At 41.1% G+C, this 23,946-nt stretch overlaps 1 protein-coding gene across 2 annotated transcripts in view; it reads right to left on the bottom strand.

The window, feature by feature from the left end:
- Positions 1-467: 467 nt before the first annotated feature.
- Positions 468-23,946, bottom strand: part of TTC38 (tetratricopeptide repeat domain 38) — a 29,525-nt gene continuing 6,046 nt past the window's right edge. Inside the window, exons 6-14 of one of the 2 annotated variants that reach the window (XM_025180910.2) lie at positions 21,858-21,933; positions 20,623-20,742; positions 17,131-17,190; positions 16,092-16,130; positions 14,467-14,548; positions 13,397-13,562; positions 5,664-5,823; positions 5,309-5,382; positions 468-645 (exon numbers count right to left, since the gene is read on the bottom strand). In XM_025180910.2, the coding sequence (XP_025036695.1) occupies positions 618-645; positions 5,309-5,382; positions 5,664-5,823; positions 13,397-13,562; positions 14,467-14,548; positions 16,092-16,130; positions 17,131-17,190; positions 20,623-20,742; positions 21,858-21,933 (805 nt within the window). In that variant the 3' untranslated portion in view covers positions 468-617. Of the gene's footprint in view, positions 646-1,112; positions 2,431-5,308; positions 5,383-5,663; positions 5,824-13,396; positions 13,563-14,466; positions 14,549-16,091; positions 16,131-17,130; positions 17,191-20,622; positions 20,743-21,857; positions 21,934-23,946 lie in introns of those variants that run through there. The other variant, XM_006115479.4, reaches the window with a different exon arrangement.

Below are 23,946 nucleotides of genomic sequence, written 5' to 3'. Positions count from 1 at the left end.
ATATATAATGCTTTGAACAGCTGTTTAGTAGTTTGAAGGTGGGACCACTTGTGTCTTTTCCCTCACCCCTATTCTTGTGTATCTTATTATGGTTGCCAGGCTATTTTACAGAAAGAAGAGACACCACCTACCACCACCATGCCCAGAAAAGGCAGAACTTTTATCAACTTAGTACTTCTGAGGATGAGCACAGTACTATTAGCACACCTCTTCCTTGAACTAACCTTCTCTCAAATAATATTTGCGATAGAATCTGTCAATTAGATAAACTCTATTGGTATTTGTTTAAAGAGCAGGAGTTCAGAACTGTAACCTTGTGCAACACTTGGGATCTGTGGTGGTATGAGGAATGATGCTTAGTTATAACATAAAAAATAAGCAACCACTTTCAGTAGTTACAGTCATATCATACAAGTTCAGTTTAGGGTCAACTTTCCCCTGAGGCAGATAAAGATAGTACCACACAGTTTCATTTATATGGGACTTTAAAGAGAGGTTCTGTCAGTTCTACAAAAACTATAAACATCTGTATCCATGCAGGAGGAGGCATAGCTGAGACCAGTGTCCTTGGACAAGTTTTCACTCCTCTCCCATGTAGTTGCTTCTCTCCACCTTCACTATGGCTGTATTTCATGGGTGCTGTTTCTGCAATTTGAAAAGCACTTTGGGATTGTTCAGCATTAAAAAAAAGTATTAATGTGGTTACAGCTCATTCCAATTTGACAGATGAAACAGCTTTAAGCAGAGTAACTATGAAACACTTCAATGAAAATCACTGTGGACTCATTCTAAGAATAAAGGAGTGGTTTGATGGTAGGGAAAGAAAGTTAACGAAAATGGTTTGGGTACCAATTCCACTTTTGAAAATGAGTCTCAAAATGGGATTTGTTTGAGGAGGGAGAGGAAGGGAGAAGACTGTTGCTCTACTTGATACCTCAAATCCCTGTGTGGTTTTCCTTGCATATGAAGAGTGTATAGAACAGTTCTGACTTCAGTTCTGCTAAAGTAAGATGTACACTGAATAAAACCCAGTATGTAGAATATTCAAAAACTGCACAGCTTTATAAATTAGTCACTTCTTTGGTGATGCCAAAGTTCAGAAAAACACTCAATCACCATCTTCTTGAATTTAATGAAGTTCTTTAAGCTACTATTAGTAATGTCATAAATCACATTGCCATAAATGTCATTCTTACATTTATAATGTAGAAGTAAGGTTTCAGTTCAATGCTAATCAAAGGAACACAGTTACATACGAGAAAAGATCTGTACAATTTTTAATGGATCACTCAAAGATTTTACTAATTCTGTCCACTGATGTGATAAAAATTGCAGCATTATTAGGATATAACTTTCATTAAAAATGCAATAATAAGCAGTAAGAAGTTTTAACAACTATGGAACTGTTGACTTCCAAGATCAGTTCACACGCCGTAGAATTTTAAGAGAAAAATTAATCAAAATTATGGCTTTGAGGAAGGTAGAGACAAATCTGGAACCAGCAGACAGGCCAAGACTTAGCTGGGTAGGGTCACTGGCCTGGCCATGTTATGTGTGTTGCAGAAGTCCCCATTCATCTTCCCCAAGACCTGAACTGCATGCCCAGGGTTGAAGCACCTCTGCAGCTACAGCTACTCCATAGGAGACTGTCAGTAGATTCCTTGAATTCCTGCTTTCCTCCTCCACCTCTAAATGAATTAGGAGTCCAATGGAGCAAAAATGTATGGAAGCAAAAGGTTCCCAAATTCTGTCCCTATTTGCAGAAGAGGTTCTGTGAAAGTAGGACTTTGAGGTCATGGGGGAGAGGCTCAAAAGCAACTCTGGGCCAAAATATGTTCACTTTCTACACATTTTGGTACTATTTATTCCTCCCTAGTATATCCCACATGTCATCTTATTTTTTTCAAAGGTTCTTCATGTGAATAGTTCAACCTATCCCCTTTCATGTTCTGAAATAGTAATACCACTGCCTACTTCAACAGTGACCAGTTTCATAATAGCAGTATTATCCTGAAATCTGTTCAGCATAAGACTGATGCGCTCTCTTGAAAAACAACATCTCAACATGCTTTAAACAAATGACTGATACCTATTTTCTTTGCTTACTGCTGCCCTGCCAGACACAGTGGGTTACAATCTCCCAAGAATGAGAGGTGTACCAGAAGCCCAAGCAATGATGCTGAATCACCAAAACAAGCTTCCCAAAGATCAGATAGTGAAAAGATCTAGCATGTCTGCTAATGCAGAATTTTCTCTATTTCAATTCTTTTAATTCCATAAAAAGCGAGTGATTATGGAGCTAATTATTATTTCCATTGGAATAACAGATTTAAGATTCATTCCATCATATGAACAGCTGATGCCTTCCGCATAAGTCGCTCAGTCAGTGGTGAATTTGGTCTCAACCCATCACGTTCTGCCAGGAGGCATCTGAAGAAAGGAAGGGAGGCAGGAAAGGAAAAAAAATAAACAAACAAAAAAACAGGTCTTAAATACAGTGCTCAAAATCACAGAAGGAGGTTTTTGTTTCCTGGTTTAGTAGTTATGTGTCATCTGAAATATGACTTGCTGCAGCAAATAAGATGGTTAATATTTTAGTCACTGGAACTTTAATGTGGATACAAAACTGCTCAAGAAAGGTTAAGTCCAAAGCAGTTTGTGAAGAGTTTCAAAGGGATCTCACAAAACTAGGTGACTGGGCAACATAATGGCAGATTAATTTTAATGTTGATAAATGCAAACTAATGCACATTAGAAAAGATAATCCCCAGTATTTGTAATAAAGGATGGGGATTAAATTAGCTTTTACCACTCAAGAAAGAGATCTTGGAGTCATCATGGATGGTTCTCTGAATATATCCACTCAACTGCAGTGGCAGTCAAAAAGGCAAACAGAATGTTGGGAATAATTAAGGATAGGGAATATCTTATTGCCTGTAGATGTGGTCACCTCATCTCAAAAAAGATATCTTGTCATTGGAAAAAGTTCAGAAAATGGCAACACAAAAATGATCAGGGGTATGGAAAAGCTGCCTTATGAGGAGAGACTAATAAGACTGGAACTTTTCAGTTTAGAAAAGAGATGACTAAGGGGAGATATGATAGAGGTCTATAAAATCATGACTGGTCTGATAAAAATGAATAAGGAAAAGTTACTCTCTCAGAACACAAGAACTAGGGGTCACCAAATGAAATTAATAGGTAGCAGGTTCAAAATGAACAAAAGGAAGTATTTCGTCACACCAGTCAACCTGTGGAACCCCTTGCTACAGGACATTGTGAAGGCCAAGACTTTAACATGGTTCATAAAAGAGCTAGATAAAGTCATGGAGGTTAGGTCCACCAATGGCTATCAGCCAGGATGGGCAAGAATGGTGTCCCTAGCCTCTGTTTGTCAGAAGCTGGGAACGGATAATGGGGAATGGATCACTCGATGATTACCAGTTCTGTTCATTCCTTCTGGGACACCTGACACTGGCCACTGCCAGAAGATAGGATACTGGGTTAGATGGACCTTTGGTCTGACCAAGTAGGGCCTTTCTTACGTTCTTATGAGTTATCCAAGGAAAATCAGTGTAGAAAACAGAACTGCTATGTTTTAAATGCCCATATTGCATGCCTTGACTACAAATACCATCCAGCAGATAAGAGCGTGACCTCCCCTTTTCCATTTCTAACCCTCCAATTGTTCCCCATTTCCAAAGCCACATGGTACTGAAAATAGCACAGCACATTAACTCTGTGAGGCTGTGCTAACCAATCTTGCTGTCTTCCTACAAGCTCCCATTCTACCACTACCAATCCTCTCCTGCTCTGGTGCCTCACTTCATAACCCTTAACCATAACCAACATTTGAAATAAGATGTCTCATACGCAGACTAGCCACTCACATTATTTTAATATTCCTTCCCCAACTTTGAGGGTAAGTTTTTCTGGCAAAGAGATAAGAAGAAAATGAATAAAATGGACAAAAATCTCTTCATGCCTGGGAGGCTGGAATGATCATCATAACTTGAAAGCTAGGGGCCTGGCTCTCCACTCATTTCCACTTGTGTTAATCAGGGCTAACTCCAGTGCAGTCAGTGGAGCTACTCTGGTGTCAGACTAGCGAAAGAGAATCTGATCTTAAGGCTTCAATTCTTTCAGCAGGCCTCAATATGGGCACAGGAGTTTGCTACTCTGCTCATGTGAGCAGCTCTTGTGCTTTCCAATAAAACCAGAGTGTAGGACGGAGAGCTGAAATTTGGCTCCACAGTAACTGATAACTAGAACTGTCAATTTAGCTGTTACAATGAAATGCCGGGGGGTGGGGGAGGGAGAGACAGGCAGCGTTGGGAGAGTTGGGCTGCACAGTGCTCCATCCAGGACAATGAAACCCAAACCCCGAAGGCACAAAGTGTAAGGGAGAGGCTACTGTCCTGATGGGACAGAGACACCCCTCCCCGCCCCCACCCTCACCCCCGAGCCAGGTCTGCAAGGAGGAGAAAGAACCCCAGGCCACCCCACTACTGACTGGTTCCTGCTCCACTGCAGGAAGTCCTTTGCAGCTCCACCGTCGACAGCCTTGCCCCACACCTTGAGCCTGCAGGGATCAGGTGTCACTTGTCCTGTGGCCCTACAGGGAAGGGGCTGTGAGAGCAGGGCTCTCTGCATGGAGGTGGGGCCAGTGACACACTCAAACTGCAGACAGATGGTGTTATGGAGGCTTTCGTTGTCCAAGTGGGAGAGGAGGTCGTCCCACTTCTGCACAGCTCCTGGCCCTGAGTCAGCTCGCACACTGGTGTGCCAGTGGGGTAGTGACACCTGGCCCTTGTAGGCATAAAGTGTAAGAAAGGTTGCAGACCTGACCCAGTGGAGCAGAGGCCCTCCAAATCAGCACTGTCAATAGCAGGAGACAACCCTGTTGCTTGAATAGCTCTGTGCCTGGGCAGGAGCCATTCAGCAACATGGCAGCCTCCTCTGTAGCCAGAGATTCACCCTCTTCTTTGCAGTCTGAGCTGGGACTCTCTGCTATGCTCTGCCAGGATCCCAACCTTTACCACAGTCTCTTGCATTTGAACTAGTCACTGCCAATGAACTGACAACATCGACCAGTTCAGCTGAACCAAGTTAATATTTGACAACTGCTGTAGATTGTGCCATAAAAGATTAAATGGAATACTACATTGCCTTAGTTCTGCTGGCATATAATTGTTCTTACAATTTACAATATTTAAAAGGATTGGCAATTTCTGCTTTGATGAATACTATTTCTACTGATACATTATCACAGAATCTAGAAGTCCTCATTTTAGCAAGAGGTACTTACCTGGCCAGGTTCTGATGGGCTTTTGATTTGCAATTCAATGCAGCATGGATTAATAGTTGGTTGAAAACATCCCTCTAATAAGAGAAATCATAAAAATGAATGGAAGTTAATATTTAGTAATAAATGCTGCAAACAATTGCTTGGTTTCTAGGGGCAGTTAAATCCATCCACGAGGAATCTGCTTCTACCATCACCATTAAGCAGTTGAGACACAGTATTTATTATTGATAAATTTTTCTCAATTATCACAGATTTAGAAAAATAAAAATAAAACAGAAGTTAAAACCCATGTTACTGAAAGAGAAACAAGCCCTACTCAAATGCAATTTACTAAAATAACCATCAGCCTCTTTACCTGAGCATTACTGCCTCCTATCTGTAAGAGCTGGTAGCGAATTGGATGAAGTAATTCTACTGTCTTGTCATAATTTCCGTTGTCAAACTCTGCCAAAGCCTGGCAAAGCGGCAATCCCAGTTTCGGAGCCAGCCTCAGCTCATGGTCTTCACCAGGTGCTCTGCAAAACAGGAAAGGAGTTAATTGCCAATTGAACAGAAGCTCAGACTTTAGCTCTTGTACTCTTTTATGGAGCTATTCTGTCATCTCCTGTAGCATGATATTGTAGGCAGAAATTAATATCAGTGAATTTAACGAACAGTGAAACACGGAACCAAATAAAAAAACCACAAACACACTAAATAAATGTAGAGGTTACTTACATTTCAGTAACTAATGTTCTTAGAGATGTTTTACTCCTAAGAATTCTGCACTGCAGGATGTGCATGCCTTGTGCTCTGGACATAGAAGGAGGTGCAAGCCTACTGCCGCCGAGTTCCTTCTTTACCATGAAGTTGGAAGGTCCACAGAGAGTGAAAGGAAGGTGGAACATGGAGCACTCATTGCGACAAAACATCTCTAAGAACTCAAGTTTCTGAAAGGTAAGTAACCATTCTCCTTTGAGTATATGTCCCTATGGGTATTCCATGGTTGAAAATTCCAAAGCAGTGATTCAAGTCGAGTACAGTTTGTAAGACAGAATCACCAAAGGGGGGGGGGGGGTGTCATCTTTGGCAGTGATAAAATGGCATAATGCTTGACAACAGTTTGGAGAGAAGGTCAAGCAGCAATCCTGCAGATTTCTGCTATGGGAACATCCTTCAGTTGAGATCCAGAAGTAGGCTGAGTGCTAGTAGAATGTACTGATAATCAGGAAGGAAGCTGCACACAAGCATTTTCATAGCAAATCATGCAACTTACAACTTACTTAGCTTTCAGGTGGAAATCAGTTGACCCTTCTTCCTTTCTACACATGACACAAATAACCTGGAAGAGACTCAAAGGTTTTAGTCCTATTTAGATTTAAGACAAGGGCCCTTTTGATGTCCAGGGACTGAAGACTTGATTCTTCTGAGGAGGCATAAGGCTTTGGGCAAAACACTGATGGGAAAGCTCCTGATTAACATTATATTCAAAGGAGATCCTTGAAAGAAGGCAAGAGGGGCATCATATGAGCCTATTGTCAGTGTACATCTGGCCCACATCCATCCAGGGCTTTACAGTCTTTGTCCATCTATTGCAGCCAAATTCCTGATGGGCCTAGGCAGCTAGTTTGCTCTCATTTGACACTCAGTTCCACAGTGGAACCTCAGCCTTGATCTAAATGCCCTAAAGAGAACCCCCTTTTGAACCAATGGCTGTCTGCTCCCTTCTCAACCTCTCTCTCAAAATTTAATTCCTAGCTGCCATTACTCTCAGCAAGATGAATGAGGAAGCTGGGAACGCTCATGACTGACCCACCTTGGACAAGGAGAGAGTTATGTAAGGTGCAACGATTGGAATAGTGTTAATGCCCAGCCTGCCCGTTTCCAAGTGAACCTCTTGGGCAACCAAGAGAAGCCAGTTGTCCAAGTATGGGAACACTCGTATTCCTTCAGAGCAAAGGAAAGTGGCTGCCATTGAGAAAAACTTTGTGAACACCCTCAGTGTGCGGTACACAGTCCAAAAGAGAGAACTCAGTATGGACAGTGATCTGCCCCTACTAAAAAACATAGGAGGTGCTCGTGTGAGGGGCGGATGGCTTAATGAAAGTAGCTGTCCTGTAGGGTGAGGGCAATGAACTAGTCTCTTGGCTCCAAGGATGGGATTATAGTAACTAGTATCACTATTCTAGGGTGTTGTGCTAGGACACAGTTGTTCCCGACTTCAGGAACTGGAATTGGTCTCCACACGCCATCTCCCTTGAGCACAAGTAAGCATCAGGAACAGAACTTTCTTCTAATGAACTCTAGTGGAACTGGGTCTATTGCTCCCAGAAGGAAAAGACAATGAACTTATTATCTAAGGACTTCCCAGTGAGACGCATCCGTGAAGAGGATGGAGCGGGAGGAGTGGAACGGATGCGGATAGAGTAAGAGGTGGGCAAAAATTTTTGCTGGGGGGGCCACTCAAAGAAATGTGGAAAGTGGTCAAGGACTGCGCTCTTTCATGATATTAATGGAGGAGGTGCAGGGTCTGGGATGGAGATTGGGTGCAGAAGGGAGCTTGAGGTAAGGGAGGGTGTTTGGGTGACGGAGGCATTTGTGACCTGAGGCAATGGCCCATAGATACTGCTTTGCAGAGGAGTGCACACACCCTTTCCTGAATCCACAGGGACATGTACTCGAAGAAGAACCTTGTTCTGATGATGGTGCTGGTCATCTGAAGAAGTGGGCTGTGCCCACAAAAGCTCATGATACTATCTTCATGTTTTGTTAGTCTTTAAATGCTACCAGACCATTTGTTGTTTTTTAAGTTTATCCTGTACAGACTAACTTGGCTACTCCCCTGAAGCTCTTGTTTGATGTGACTTTAAAAATTTTGAAATCTCAAATATTTTAATTGGACAAGTGGAAACATGCTTTCCAGAGCCTCTTTTGACCTCAGTAGTTAGTCAGTCATCAGTGGCGTTGCAGATTATTTCCATTTCGAGGAGAAACTGATAAGTAAGGCTAAGATTCAGTCATAGATAATCATCAGTGAAAAGCAAAAACTGGCAACAAACAAAAATTCATGGCTTGTGACCTGTCCATGATTTTTACTGTAAATACCCGACTGAATCTTAGCTGATGGCTAGCCCCTAAGCTCGTGACAGGCTGACTCCCCCTGGCTGCTGGAGGCCCACTGGGGCTACGTCTATACTGCAGGCTTTTGCTGGCAGAGAGTATGCTAATGAAGCATATTCTCTCTCCGAGGCTTTTTGCACAAGAGGTTTTTGCGCAAAAACAAGCAGGGTAGATGGGTCCATTTTCGCAAAAAAAAAACTTTTGCACAAGATTTGCAAACCTCCTCTTCTGAGGCGTAGGGCTCTTGTGCAAAAGTCTGCAGTGTAGACATAGCCTGGGACTGCTGTTGCTTTGGCAATCTTTGGGGCAGCTGGCACCATGGGGCAGCTGGCACCACCACCCTGGGGAAACTGCAACTGTGGAAGTCAGAGGTCCCAGAAAGTCAGGTGATCCACGACTTTAATGACTTCTAGGATAGACTCGCAGCTTTGGTAAGAAAGTCAGATATTTCTTGATGCAAACCTGTTTATTAAAAAGAAGGTACATAGAGAGTCATGTTTCACTTGACACAGAAGGAAATTAACAACATATAAAAGAAGACAGGTTTTTCTGCTCTACTTTCCCAATCTTTTTTTCCAGACAACACTCTGTTCAGAAAGCTCTCTCAGATTTCCCTCAGGGTCATGCTACAAGTGCTTTTCTGGGTGTCTCTGGCTTTTGGTTGCCTTGTCTGTCAAAGTGCTACTCACACACACCTACCCACCAACCAGCAAATCTTAGCATCCACATAGCTCAGTTTCTGACCAGTTTTGCTTATGGACTATGTTTTGGGAATGGTTCCTATTGTTTCTGTTATCTTACTCCAAGAGAAACCTAACACATTCTTACATTATCCTGAATAAAAGGCAGGTTTTACATCCAGTAGCTTCCACAGGTTTCAACCTCCCACAGCATAACACAATAGAGAATTTTGTTTGAACACCAAGATCCATCCAAGAAAAGAGAAAGAGTACACAGATTAATGACCCAATAAAATAGTTTATTTATTAATACAGGTTGTTATCAATTCTGAGATGAAAACAAAGGGAAACAAAATTAAGCTCTGTCTTACGGAACATGGGTTTCTGTTTAAAATTTAGGTTTTCGGTTGTCAGTTGAAGCATTTTCTTAGCTTTCTATTTATTATATATTTGTATAAGTACTTAACACAACTTAACACTATGAAAATGGAACGCTAAATTTATGCTCCTGAATTTGATTAAGGGACTAACAACAAAAAGGTAAGAAACAGTACTCCTAAACTGCTTGGAATGTAAGCTAGTTGACTCTGAATTGGTGTGGGTGTCTGTGTCTGTGTACATAGCATCTAATACAGCCGAGTCCGGTTTCATGAGTAGAACTTCTTGGCACTTGAATATAAATAATAAATAATAATAATAATGTGGCACACTAACTTTATGAAAAGTCATAGGGTAAATTATGTACACACAGACAATTTATCTATTTGTTCAAGAACCCCTCCTAAACAGAAAGATCTAGAACCTCTAAAATCAGTATTCAGATTCCTCTTATCATAACTTAATACAAGGTAAGGGTTTGATTGTTCCAGGACAATGACATGTGCCTGGAAGGGAATTGCTTCTCATAAAACCATACAGAAGAGAGACAATCACCAAGCAGGTCAAAGGGCTAAGCTGGTGGCATGCCCCCTACATTAGGAATGTGAACTACTAGTGAACTAGTCGACTATCTGATAAGCAAATGCTATCAGAAAGAGGCAACAAGGCAGGGGGAGAAGAAAGGGTGCTTAAAAGTGGCAGCACCATGTGGAGCTCAGGGTCAGACCCCTGGCTCCACATGGCACTGATGCTTTGAAATGCCTCATGCAGCCCAGGGCCAGCTGGGAGTTCCAAAGCAGCAGAGCCATGTGGAGCCCGCAGTCTGCAGCTTTGAAATGCCGTGTGCAGCCCGGAGTCCCCAGCTGACCCCAGGCTCCATCTGGCGCTGCCACTTTGAAACGCTGCAGAGAGCACAGAGTCAGCGGGAGACTATTTGAGTCCCCCACTAGTTCCATGCTCCCCGCAGCGCTTTCATATTTGAAGTGTAGCAAGAGCCCTGGGGACACTACTGGCTGTTCCCCTTCATCAGAGAGTGAGGGGAAAGTGCACAGTTTGTTGCATTCCTCTCTTTGGCCCGGGAGCATAAAGAGCAGATGAACCTGGACCTGCCCCAGCCAGGGTACATACAGTCCTGCCCAAGCTGTACCTGTAGAGCTGCAGCGGCCATAAGAGAGGAGCTTCTCATCTGCCCCCAAGCTGCATTATTGAGAGAGGACTGGAGTAGTCCTCTCTCCCCGGGGAAGCCAGCACACTGAACCCCTCATCTTCAGCTCCACCCCAGAGCAAGGATTTTTATTTTATTTTCCAAAAGCCAAAAAGTAATTGAGTTAAGGAGCCAAGTAATGCCAGGTAAATCTTTTAGTATATCTACATCTATATCTATACCATATACAGCATGAGAGAATGTACAAACTTATCTTTAAAATATTCAAACTCATCTTACATTTTTAATAGAAAGTCATGAAAATACAGAACAGACTGTTGGTTGCTTTGAATGCTATGGTTACTCATTTTAGCAACTTTGTTGTATTTTAAAGTAATGTATCTTATATTTTTCATAGTCCTATTTATTCATTTTGGCTTAGTAAACATCAAGTTTAACCTGATATTTAGGTTTTTAGATATTTTTGTGCCTCTCAAGATCTGTTTTATAATGTAAATAAAATAAAAATAAGTTTTACTTTATTGGGTCAAACTGTTGCCATGCACAGCAATTACAACAATGACAAAGTTGCAATAAAATGTAAAGATAAGGAGACAAGCAGAGGAGAGCACTGTAATACTTGGTGAAGGGTTAACAATACTAAGTGTAAACTCATTAAATGTCTTACAAAATATGCATTCACTAAAGTTTAAATTCCACAGCACGTACAGTAAGTATAAAAAAAGAAAAAGAGTCCATCATGATCTGCTTGTAGTAGGCAAATCCGATTTTGTGGTTTTTCAACTCTATATTTTTTTCCTCAATCGCTTTTAAGCCTCAGAGGATAATATTCACAGAATGTGAATCAGAGTGGTTCTGCAACTTTATGTCCAAAACAAAATTCATCAACACTGGATATTAAGGTTCTATTTCTCAATTATTTCTAAACAGAGTAAAGGCATTACTATTCTTTGAAAGACTGTTAGTGAATCCAACAATTCAATAAGTTGCTTACAACCATGACTCATCTAACACTTTCTACTGTTGTACTTATCTTTCACACACACTACTCATGTTAAAAGCGTGTTACAAACATCACTCAATCACTGAGGGTATGTCTACACTACCCTGCTAGTTCGAACTAGCGGGGTAATGTAGGCATACCGCAATTGCAAATGAAGCCCAGGATTTGAATTTCCCGGGCTTCATTTGCATAAGCAGGGCGCCGCCATTTTTAAATCCCCGCTCGTTCGAACCCCGTGCCGCGCGACTACACGCGGCACGAACTAGGTAGTTCGAACTAGGCTTCCTAGTTCGAACTACCGTTACTCCTCATTCCACGAGGAGTAACGGTAGTTCGAACTAGGAAGCCTAGTTCGAACTACCTAGTTCGTGCCGCATGTAGCCGCGCGGCACAGGGTTCGAACCAGCCGGGATTTAAAAATGGCGGCGCCCCGCTTATGCAAATGAAGCCCGGGAAATTCAAATCCCGGGCTTCATTTGCAATTGCGGTATGCCTACATTACCCTCCTATTTCGAAATAGGAGGGTAGTGTAGACATACCCATAGTAACCTTTCATATACCATTTATAAATGGAGCCATAATATAAAGTGAGAACACTCTAACCCCACTGCCCTATTATGTAAGGTTTGTAAAGGCCCTGCTATCATCTTTCCAATGCTATGTGTAAACAATCTATATTTAGCAAGTTGTGTGTCATGTGGAGAAGGGTTGCTTTCCCCCACCCTTCAAAATACAGATAAGCACGTCTCTTCCGCAAACTGAAAAACAAATCACATGCTCTCCCGTTCCTTTGTAAGTGAAAACAGCTGCCACGGTAGGAGTCTGCCTATTTGCTAGCCCTCTCCATTTCCAAGTGTTCTGAGATACCTTCATGCTACAATTATCTTGCATCTGGCTCCAAAGTTCAAAAGTAACTAGCACTAATTGGCTATGCACTGAAGAAAGAAGAGAATTCAGTTTCACCCACAGAAAAGTTGTATACATGAAACACAACCAGGAAAAATGAAGTGGACTATCACGCTCATACTACCTGTAATGGCGATCAGTAGCAAAATAAGAGCAAGACATTTTTTTTTCAAAAACAATGACATGGAAAATGATTTTTCTATTCTGATGAAATGCAAAAATATTAAAATTATTACTGAAGAACTCAGTTGCTAAATCTTAGCAAACTTTGACAGCCCTTTAAACTCCATTTCATGTGAAAATGACAATTTTTTGTAAACTTAATAACAAATTTTAGATGGTCAGTGTGGACACTTTATAGCTATCTGGTCATGAATAATGAACACAGAACAATGTTTTAGAATTGATGCATCAGAGCAAGAAGGTTATTATAAGTAGTTGGCTTATTTTGTAAAGTTTTTTTTATTACTTTGTAAGACATGAGCAATGAACACATACATCCCTAGTACACCCATTATAAGGAAAACAATCCCACTTACAGGTTAAGATGCCACAACTGCTCAAAGCAAAAAACAAAAAACCTCTGCAATGCTTGGATGAGAATACTGCTGTTTGACAAGATTAAATACATACTCTAGACAATTACACACTCTCACAAGCAAAAGTAATTATTAGGAAATCCTTATTGTAAAATTTCAGAGACAACACCCTACTGACACCAGAGTTCAGGCTAAAACAGCCTAAACCAGAAAAAATATTATGGTACTTAGCAAACTGAAAGCAATTAATTATAATTCTAACAAACCTTGGAAAGGGAAAATATTTATTCAGAACAACATTTTAATTCATTTTCTTACTTGGCAAGTTCTTGAAGAGTTGTTAAAAGCTCATTGGTGGTTTTGTGATCTTTGGCTCCTAGCGAAGACATGAGAATGTGGACATCATTGAAAAGCAGAACATGGTCTTTGGTGTGTTTCTTTGTGAGTTGGATAACTTCATTCCACCTGTCTCCCACTTTTACACCTATGAATAATACAGGTGATTCAAAATAAACTCCACTGCAAAGTAATTTCTTTAGCATATGCACATACTTCCAGTTTCATTCCGTTTAGAAGCTTTAAAAACCAACTCTCAACTCAGCAGGCTTTGTAAACTACCCCTCAATACTACATCTTCCACTTTTGAGCAAATATTTTATTGCTTATCTCCAAAAACACCATCAGCCACTAGGGTCCTGCAACTCATTAGATATGGTTCAATCCTAATCATGCAATAGATGACTCCCTCCAAACACAGATGAAGGAGGATAATGCCTACAATTGTTATTCTGTATCCCTCTGTGGCATTTGATTACTAATACTGGGCTGAACGTATAAATGTATGCAGCATGACTGGCTGTAACAGGGTTCTGTAAAAATTACTACGTACAATTTAGAAACAAGTCTTTTTTTCTGGAACTCTAAATTCAACTTGACTTTGGAAAGTTAAAATCTGCTGGCTATATATTTAACGTCATGGAACTGTTAGAATGCTTGGCACAATACCTAGAGCAGACTATTTATTCCAAATATAAAAAATTAGAATTAAAATACTAATGTTGATTGTGAGAGCAGTGAATAGCTATTTAACAACTTACATGCATGACCTTTTAAACTAGGCCAAGAAACAGAGGAAGTAAAATTTGCCCAATAAAGAAAAACATGATCTATGTTAGTTGAAAGGAATGCAGTGCTCACAGGAAATTAACTAACTCTAGGGCGAAATAATGGTAATGCATGTTAATAGAAACTTAAAACTCACAGCTCTTTAAAGAATTTATTCTCTAAAATAACCCACTGCTCAGACTGCTCTATATATTTTTGTAAATCTTCTTCTGCACATTTTAAGAAAAACAAATAGAACTGAAGCAAAACCTAACAATTCTTACCTTCCAATTGAAGCCGGTACAGCATGGAACAGTTATCTACCACATCTAGCATGCTTCCACTTGAGAGGCATCTGGGAGCAATCTGCAATCAGAAAGCATTTTAAAACAACATTATGTATAGTTAGGTGCAAAGTTAATTTGAGAATCAGACTTACAATGATAGTTCAGAATTAATTCTGTCTCTTTACTCTTCCAGATATAGCTATTTTGTAACAAACCTAATCACGTCTTTGAGGAATAGAACAAAAATAATATTCATATTATTTTCTCTGTTGTTTTTCCACTTATGAAAATCAAATACAGCGAGTGTGAAAACTACTTTTTCTTATGACCTCTACTTTCCCATAATGGAGCCATAAACTCTACTATACTTTGCTACAGTTACTAGCTAGGACAAGATATTTTCATAAAGTTTAACACCAAAACAGGCATGACGAGACTTTTTATGCTGACTCCTAGTTTGTTTGCTGTGGATTATTTTAGAAAAATTCATCTAAAGATCAAGCAGGGAAGAATTTTAACAAATCACATAAAAAGGAAAAGACATCACAAAGGAAATTAGAGTGAAATTAGTAATTATCTGTAGTTACTCTGTGAGTAGTTAATCTGTGAGGTTCAGCCTTAATCATGACATCTTACATTTATAGAAAAACTATTTTACAAAATGTTAAACTTTTAAAATTATCTAAAATAATCTGACAAAAGATAATTGGACAAATGGTACCAATAAAAATAATTGGAAAACACTAAAAAAGTTGGTTGCTTCTAAAACACAGTATGAACAAAATATAATGATGAGATATAAAAGGGGAGTTGCACTGCTTTTTAAGGTCAACGGTGTAACCTCACATGTATTTTTCTTCGTTAAGTGGAATAATCACTTTAAAATACCAATTAAATATTTGAAAATAAAACCAGAAAATGGTATCCCACTTCCTTATATTAGGGATATTAGACATCTATTAATTAAATAATCATGTAACCACATGAAAACGTACCGATTACACAATTATTCAATAGTCCCCGGGGGGGGGGGGGAGGAGGGATGCGGCTGGCAGCCATTGTGCTCCCAGATTCACTCCTGGGGAGCCCCCTGCCATTCCGTGCTGCTTCCTCTTTGAAAGCCTGTCCTCTCACCTTCCATGTTGCTGCCTCTCTGTCAGAGGCAGCATTGTGGGGGCGTGGAAGGAGAGCCAGCTCAATGGGGTCTGGTGCTTGTGGGGCACCCCATGGGCACCTGGCTCCCCATGGGCACCAGCTCTCACCTCTCCCCACCCCACTGCCTATAGTCAACAGGATTAATGAATAAGCTTAGGCTTGTCGGTTAATTGTGCAGTTGACTACACACTGACATCCCTACCATATATTTGTGTCATATAAACCAGTGATGCACAACCTTTTTCCTGGTGCAACCTCTGGGAAAATTTTGGTTAAGCACCGCCCCCCCTCCTTCCCCAAAAAAAGGCAGCGCAGCCCCTTTAAATGCTACTCCACTCTCCTGCCACACTGGAAAAAAAATGGTGGCTGGCCCTCGGAAGACAGCCGTGGGTTGTGCACTGCTAATATAGAAAATGAGGGATGTGCATATGAATGTTTTAATTAAATCAAAATTGATTTGTACTCACATGATTGTCATAAATTGTCAAAGCTGCTTCATAGTCACCCTGCAAAAGCAAAGGAGGATTGTGTGATGAGCTTTAGGATACAGCATCCAAAAATGACTCCAATAATAACATATTTTTATAATGATATCAGTGATCCCATCAATAAATTTAAACAGGAACACATACAACATAGCCTACCTATTAATTCTTCTTCCTCATATCTAATCTGGTATCTGAAACAAGCGCTCCCCTACATAAAAACATAGTACCTATTGCAACCCAATTCATTCAATATAAATATATTTGTAAAAGTTTCTATATATCCAAAATACTTTAAACAATATATAATCTCTGATACATTAAGGTAACAGCCCTAGTGGTCAGTTACAGGTTATTTTTGCTAACTCCAGTCCCTTATGCAAGCAAAATGTGTATTGAATTCAATGGGAATTTTGCATATGCAAAGACTACAGAACTAGGTTCATCTTTCAATCACAAAATTAGTTTAGAATGCGCTTTTAACTAGGGCTGTCGATTAACTGCAGTTAAATCAGGAAATCAACTAAAAAAACGTGATTAACACATTAATCACATTAAAATCACTGTTTTAATTGCACTATTAACAACAGAATATTAATTAAAATGTATAACATATTTTGGATGTTTTTCTACATTTTCAAATATATTGATTATAATTACAACACAGAATGCAAAGTGTACAATGCTCACTTCAGGTTATTATTTTTGATTATCATATTTACAGTGCAATTACTTACTTGACATTCTTTTAGTGTAATATTTAATTTTGCATCATAGTAATTTCTCTACATTCACATACACCTGATTTTAGATATTTTCCTTCTAAAATATCACTTTGGTACTTTACTGAAGTATTTTTCAAACACCACAGATTATACCACATTATATTAAAAAAAACATCCAAACCGAAAGAAGGGAGGAAATCAGACCATACTCTTCTTGTCAGGATTGCCTACTAATATAAGAATATTCATCCACCTGGAAGGGATAGCACATAGATGTAGAAGTGTGTTCATCATACCTTTTCAATGAAATACAAAGCCCAGTGCCAGTAATTATGACAAGCTAGCATGTCACAGTCCTGAGAAGAGAGAAAAATATTTTACTTCCAATTTAAACTCTTTAAACTTAAACTGAGCCAGCTGATTATAGATGGCTCTATTCTCCTGCTGTGAATCTGAGGGGATAATAGATTGGTGGATCTTGGAACTAAAGAACTGTTTTCTAGCTATAGTGAAAGGACAGGAGACACCTGATAGGAATGTAATGAGGTCACAATGAGGTGTCTTGGACTACCCAGCAGATAATTGTATTGGGTGTAGGCAACCCTCTGTTTATTCTGTAATTACCCTTGTTGTTTCCACAAGCTCTCTCACTTTATCCATTCAAGTTCTGCCAGCACATCTATTGTCAGGACCTTACTATACCTCCAGGGGCTTTTACCATCTTTTTCTCATTTTCCATATAGGTCCTTACAACAAATTCACTGATGGAACATTACCATCCACTCCTTCTTGAAGGAGGGGTAAGACAGGCTATAAGAAATGGTGGATTGACTCCCTTCCATTATAACCACAGGAGCACCAATCTCCACACTACAGGCAGTCCCCGAGTTACGCGGATCCGACTTATGTCGGATCCGCAGTTACAAACGGGGTTTTTCTCGCCCCGGAGGACGGGAGCAGCGGGACGCCCAGATGCGCCGTGGTCCCACCGCCCGCGTCCTCCGGGGCGAGAAAAGCTGCTCCGCATCTCCCTGGTCTGCTGGGGGGGGGAGAGCCCCCCCCCCAGGAGACTAGGGAGATGTGGAGCAAAGCTGCGGAGCACGCGGGCAGCGTCCTCCGAGGCCTCCAGCAGACCAGGGAGACGCGGAGCAAAGCCGCGGAGGACCCGGGCGGCGGGACCGCAGTGCGTCTCGGTCCACCGCCCGCATCTCCCTGGTCTGCTGGGGGGAAGGGGGGGGCGCAGCTAGTGCACCCACCCCCCCAGAAGACCAGGCTTTTCTCTGGACGCCTGTGGTAGAGCAGCTGGGGCGCTGCCGGTTGGTCCCGTAGCGCCGCTCTGGGAGCTACTGGACCAACCCAGCAGCACCCCAGCTGCTCTGCCCCAGGCGTCCTGATTCAGCCGCTGCTGGTCAGTTTCTGCAGCGGCTGGATCAGGACGCCTGGGTCAGAGCACCCCAGCTGCTCTGCCCCAGGTGTCCCCAAGTCAGCCGCTGCTGAAACTGACCAGCGCTGACTACAGGAAGCCTGAGGCAGAGTTGCTCTGCCCCGGGTTTCCTGGAATCAGCCGCTGATCAGTTTTAGCAGCAGCTGACTTGGGGACACCTGAGGTTCTTAAGTTGAATCTGTATGTAAGAACTGGCGTCCAGATTCAGCCTGTTGAAACTGATCAGCGGCTGATTCCAGGAAGCCCGGGGCAGAGCAACTCTGCCTCGGGCTTCCTGTAGTCAGCCGCTGGTCAGTTTCAGCAGCGGCTGAATCTGGATGCCAGTTCCAACTTACATACAGATTCAACTGAAGAACAAACCTACAGTCCCTATCTTGTACGTAACCCGGGGACTGCCTGTATACCATTCCTTTAATCAATACCTCCATTTTAAAGTCATTTACCAAGCCATGTATCTGGCCACTGGATGCATTCCCTATGGAGGAGCTGCACTGGACATCTACCTGTGCAGAGCAGTCGTTGTTCCACTCTGAAAACTGCCTATGGATCCCTCTTATTCAATACACTTGCTCCTTGAGGATAGAGGCCCACAAATATGGAACCTCTCAATTCTATTTCTACAGCGCCACTTTTCAGAGCAGAACTGCATTTTGACTCAGACTCTGGCTCATTCAATGGCACCTTTATTGCTAAACCTCCACACTGATGGGACTGCACACCTTTGCAGCCACAAGCTGACAGCATAAGGTCAAATACTCCTCTCCATTATGCTGGCACCAAGCCAAAAGAAACAACAGGCTCCCACCAGTGTAACAATCAGGAATCTGAATCAACAATATATTTGTGACAATTCAAATAAGCAAAAAGACTCTAAAACCCACAATTCCTGCACAGTGGTTTGGTTAAAATTCATCTTATTATAAGGAGGGCAATGTGCTCATGTAAGTTGTGAGCATGGCAATGTGAGCCTCTGAAAAGCAATGTGTTCTGGGTATGTTAGCATTTTATGATATTTACATAAGCCAGTAGTTTATCATCACTTGTATAACATTAAACTGCAAAAAGGACTACTGGGTCAGGTGGTTAAGCATGTAACATAAAAGTGATATTACCAAATTTGGACTATACAGTAATCTGTCACAAATGTCACACAGGTAAGATTACTGGCTCCCCTTTATGCATAAAACATAGCTGCTTAGTGCTGCCAATTATGAGCGTCACACAAAATTAAATTGTAATTTCCCAAGGAAGTGCAATCCTGTGGACTGCTCTAATTCAGATGAAAGAAAAAAGGGGCAAATGGATTTATTTTGCTGGTGGATCAGTTCGAGTGAAGAAAATAAAACAATAAAATACATAGCGAAGCAGCTCCTTAATATATTTGTCAAAATAAAACTAACAGGCAAAAAAAGTCCATTGATGATCCATACCGTTTTTGACCAGGAAGAAAGAAGGTACATTTTCAAACTCACCTAGGTGCCTTCATAGCTTAAGTCTTACTTCCAAAAGTGAACTAGAACTTCGGCTCAAAAGTCACTTAGGTTAAGGATGTTAAGAAGCAGGTGACTAATTGTGTGGTGGATAAAAATTGCATCGACTACATGGTTAGTCAATAAGGGGAGGCACTCTGTCCCAGCTCATGCTGGGTCCAGGAGCTACCCCCACTACTCTGTAGTTTACATGTAGTAGGAGCCGGGCAGCTCTTACTGCATTTAAAATGCAAAGCCACAGCAGTGGTAGGTCCAGGACCCAGTGTGAGCTGGGACTGATCGCTGTGCTTCTGTTCCCACACCCTCACATCACGGAGATGGCGCTGAGGGGAACTGGCTTTACTGCTTTCTCCCCATCCTTTGCTGCCTCTGATACAGCATCATTTAGCATGGAAATGCTAATTGACTATTCTTTTCCCATTTTTTTCTCCTTTCCTTTCCCTCTCCATGCCTTCTCTTTCTCTGCTATTTATTTGGATCTTGGACCCCTTAAACTCCATTCATCTGAAGAAGTAGGTTGTGCTCATGAAAGCTCATGATACCATCTACACTTTTTGTTAGTCTCTAAGGTGCTGAAGGACAATTAGTTGTTTTTTAAGTTTTTTCTATTATAGACTAACACGGCTACTCCTCTGAAACTTTTGAACCATGGAACTGTGGCTGCATTTTCCTGGTTCCCAAGTGCTAGGAACAAAGATTTCACATTGCAGTAGCAACTCCCTCTTTGTGAAAGTATTCCAGTGCATTTTGTATTAGATTTGATGAAAAGCACCTACAGAGAAATCACTAGTATTAAGTAGGAAGGAAAAAATCCCACTACATGCTATTTCAGAAGAACTGTTAAGGAAATTTACCTTCCAATTGTTTTCAGTTTGCTTCATAAATGTCAACCCATTCTTCAGGTCTGCTTTCATTTCATTTATGTGCGCTATGGTATGGACAGACCATGCATCTGATTGGTTTATAGATAAAGCCTGATGATGGAAAAAGAAAAAAAACACCACAATGTGTACCAACTAGACTACAATTAGCTGTACATACTCATTCAGAAACTGAAAACTATTTTCTCAGGTATAGTAGACATTAAGTATATCTCTGCTAATTACTTCAGTCATATCCTGTGAAACTGGCTTCAGCAGAAAAGGGGAAATCGTTACTGAAGTTCACTTTTGGCATCTACTTAACAATGATGAGAAGTTACAAAACAGTTTTAGAGAATGTAGGTCTTAATCAAGAGCACCAAATTACTCTTCATTCTACAAACCCTCCTTACACTTCCGCTTCAGATGAATAATACAGCAAGGGCAAAACCATTATTTATCGCCACACCTTCTCTGTAGGGAGCATATGAGCTGATCACTTGCTTTAAAAGAAAATAATAATACAATTCCTCGCAGTTAACCACTTTTACCATAACAAGAACAAATGCTCCATTAGGTTCAGAGTATCAGACAAACGGATCTTTAGCATTCCAACAATTGCAACGCATTTGCAGATTTCACCACCACCACCACCACCACTTTCAATTACAGGCAGTCCCCGGGTTACGTACAAGATAGGGACTGTAGGTTTGTTCTTAAGTTGAATCTGTATGCAAGAACTGGCGTCCAGATTCAGCCTGTTGAAACTGATCAGCGGCTGATTCCAGGAAGCCTGGGGCAGAGCAACTCTGCCTCGGGCTTCCTGTAGTCAGCCGCTGGTCAGTTTCAGCAGTGGCTGAATCTGGATGTCAGTTCCGACTTACATACAGATTCAACTTAAGAACCCCAGGCGTCCCCAAGTCAGCTGCTGCTGAAACTGATCAGCGGCTGATTCCAGGAAGCCCGGGGCAGAGCAACAGGTATTTGGTTCTGCTGTGAAGGCAGGGGTCTGGACTCGATGACCTTTCAAGGTCACTTCCAGTTCTAGGAGATGGGCAAAAAAAAAATTATGAGGATGCAACACATGAATAGCTACAAATTCAGCACAGCTGCTTACTTTTGTTTAGTTAATTTTAAATGGTCATAAGCCATCCCTCTCAAATGAACATCTGCTCACTAAATAAGATCAGGAATTAAAAGCCTTTTAGTACTAATGATGTCAAGCTTACCTCAGTAGCGAGCTTTTCAGCATGATCAAACATGTTAGTTTCCATCAGTCCAAAAGAGAAAATGCCTTTCACATAGCTAAACAATAGGAAAACCCCATTTAACACTGGGCAGATAAAGGTAATATTTCAAAACACATGAAAATAATGTCATACAAAATAATACCGATACTGTTAGCAGCAATAAAAAATAGTAGAAGAAAGAAAAAGAGCATGGACTCTAATTGTCTTCCCCTACAAGGAAATGACCAACTTTTTCTTTCCCAGCAAACAGTGAGAAGACATGTATTCACATGTTGTGCCAACTACACATAAACCTTTATAAGAACTTAGGGTCACCAAATGAAATTAATTGGTAGCAGGTTTAAAACAAAAAGAAAGTTTTTCTTCACGCAGCACACAGTCAACCTGTGGAACTCCTGGCCAGTGGATGTTGTGAAGACCAGGACTTTAACAGGGTTCAAAAAAGAACTAGATACATTCATGGAAGTTAGGTCCATCAATACTTATTAGCCAGAATGGGTAGGAATGGTGTCCCAAGCCTCTGTCAGGGTCTGGAAATGGGTGACAGGAGAGGGATCACATGATGATTACCTGTTTCTTTTCAGCCCCTCTGGGGCGTCTGGCATTGGCCACTATCAGAAGAAGGGATACTGGACTAGATGGACCTTTGGTCTGACCCAGTATGGCCATTCTTATGTTTAGAGTATTATTGATTTTCTACTGGATAACAATTAACTGCATCCCAGGGCTACATTTCCCCCTCAGCTCTGTTTCTCTCTTTTGAAGTCCTGTTATTTACCTGATCCCAAATAAGTCAATGGAAGCCTCTTCATCTTCTAGCCTGCTATACAGCTAGTAAATGCACCAAAGATATATCTAGGATTATATTAACAATTTCCAGAAAATTTACAATTTTATCCCAACTAAAAGAATCTAAGACTAACTCTTTGAAGCCTTGTCTACACTAACTCTTACTATCAATCTAATCTACATGACTTCAGCTCCACAAATAGCATAGCTTAAGATGACATACTTACTGCAGCATCTAGCGTATGGTAAGGTCAGCAGAGATTGCTCTCCTATCAATACTGATAGAAATGTAGCCGTGTTAGTCTGGTGTAGCTGAAACAAAATACAGGACTATGTAGCACTTTAAAGACTAACAAGATGGTTTACTAGGTGATGAGCTTTCGTGGGCCAGACCCACTTCCTCAGAAGAAATAGTGGAAGAAAACTGTCACAATCATATATACCAAAAGATACAATAAAAAAAATGAACACATATGAAAAGGACAAATCAAATTTCAGAACAAAAGGGATATGAGGAGGGGGAAGGTAAATGTCTGTGAGCTAATGATATTAGAGGTGATAATTGGGGAAGCTATCTTTGTAATGGGTAAGGTAATTAGATTCCTTATTCAGACTCAGGCGTAAAGTGTCGAATTTAAGCATGAATAACACCTAATAAGCTCATCACCTAATAAACCATCTTGTTAGTCTTTAAAGTGCTACATAGTCCTGTATTTTCTATCAATACTGGCTACTCTTTTCTCCTGGTGGAGTGCTAGCATTGACAAGAGAGTGCCCAGAGTTTGATTTACTGCATCTAAGCAGACATGATAAATTGACCGCCGGTGGATCAATAGCTGCAGCACTCATCCCTGGTATAGTGGAGACAAGCCCTAAAAATCAGTCACTAAAATGCTAGCGAACTCCTGAGTAAGCTGTGGTGGATACAAGAAATCTGAAGAGGTTCACATCCTTCCATTACTATAGTTAGAAGGAACGGAGGCAGCTTGAAATGTGCATTATTTTTATAACCTCACCCTCAGAATGTTGGGGAAAACTGCAGGGAAGGAAAGAAAGGACATGTGAATGGTTCTGTCTGGAAAAGCTATGAGAAGGTTTCACCGTCTAAGCTGTACAGCTGTACACCATCTAAGCTGGCAAATCTCATGAGTGGGAAAACACTGATGACATTCAAAGATGCCGCTCAGTTAAAAACAACTGAAGTGTGGGTCCGTAGGAAAGCAAGAAGAGATGTTAATTCTTACATGCATATTTTTAAAGCCAGGGTGATTATTTAGAA

Source organism: Pelodiscus sinensis, chromosome 1 (assembly GCF_049634645.1).
Source record: "Pelodiscus sinensis isolate JC-2024 chromosome 1, ASM4963464v1, whole genome shotgun sequence".
NCBI classification, from domain to species: domain Eukaryota; kingdom Metazoa; phylum Chordata; order Testudines; family Trionychidae; genus Pelodiscus; species Pelodiscus sinensis.
Note: the sequence above shows the minus strand (reverse complement) of the source record. Positions and strands in the feature narration are given on the sequence as shown.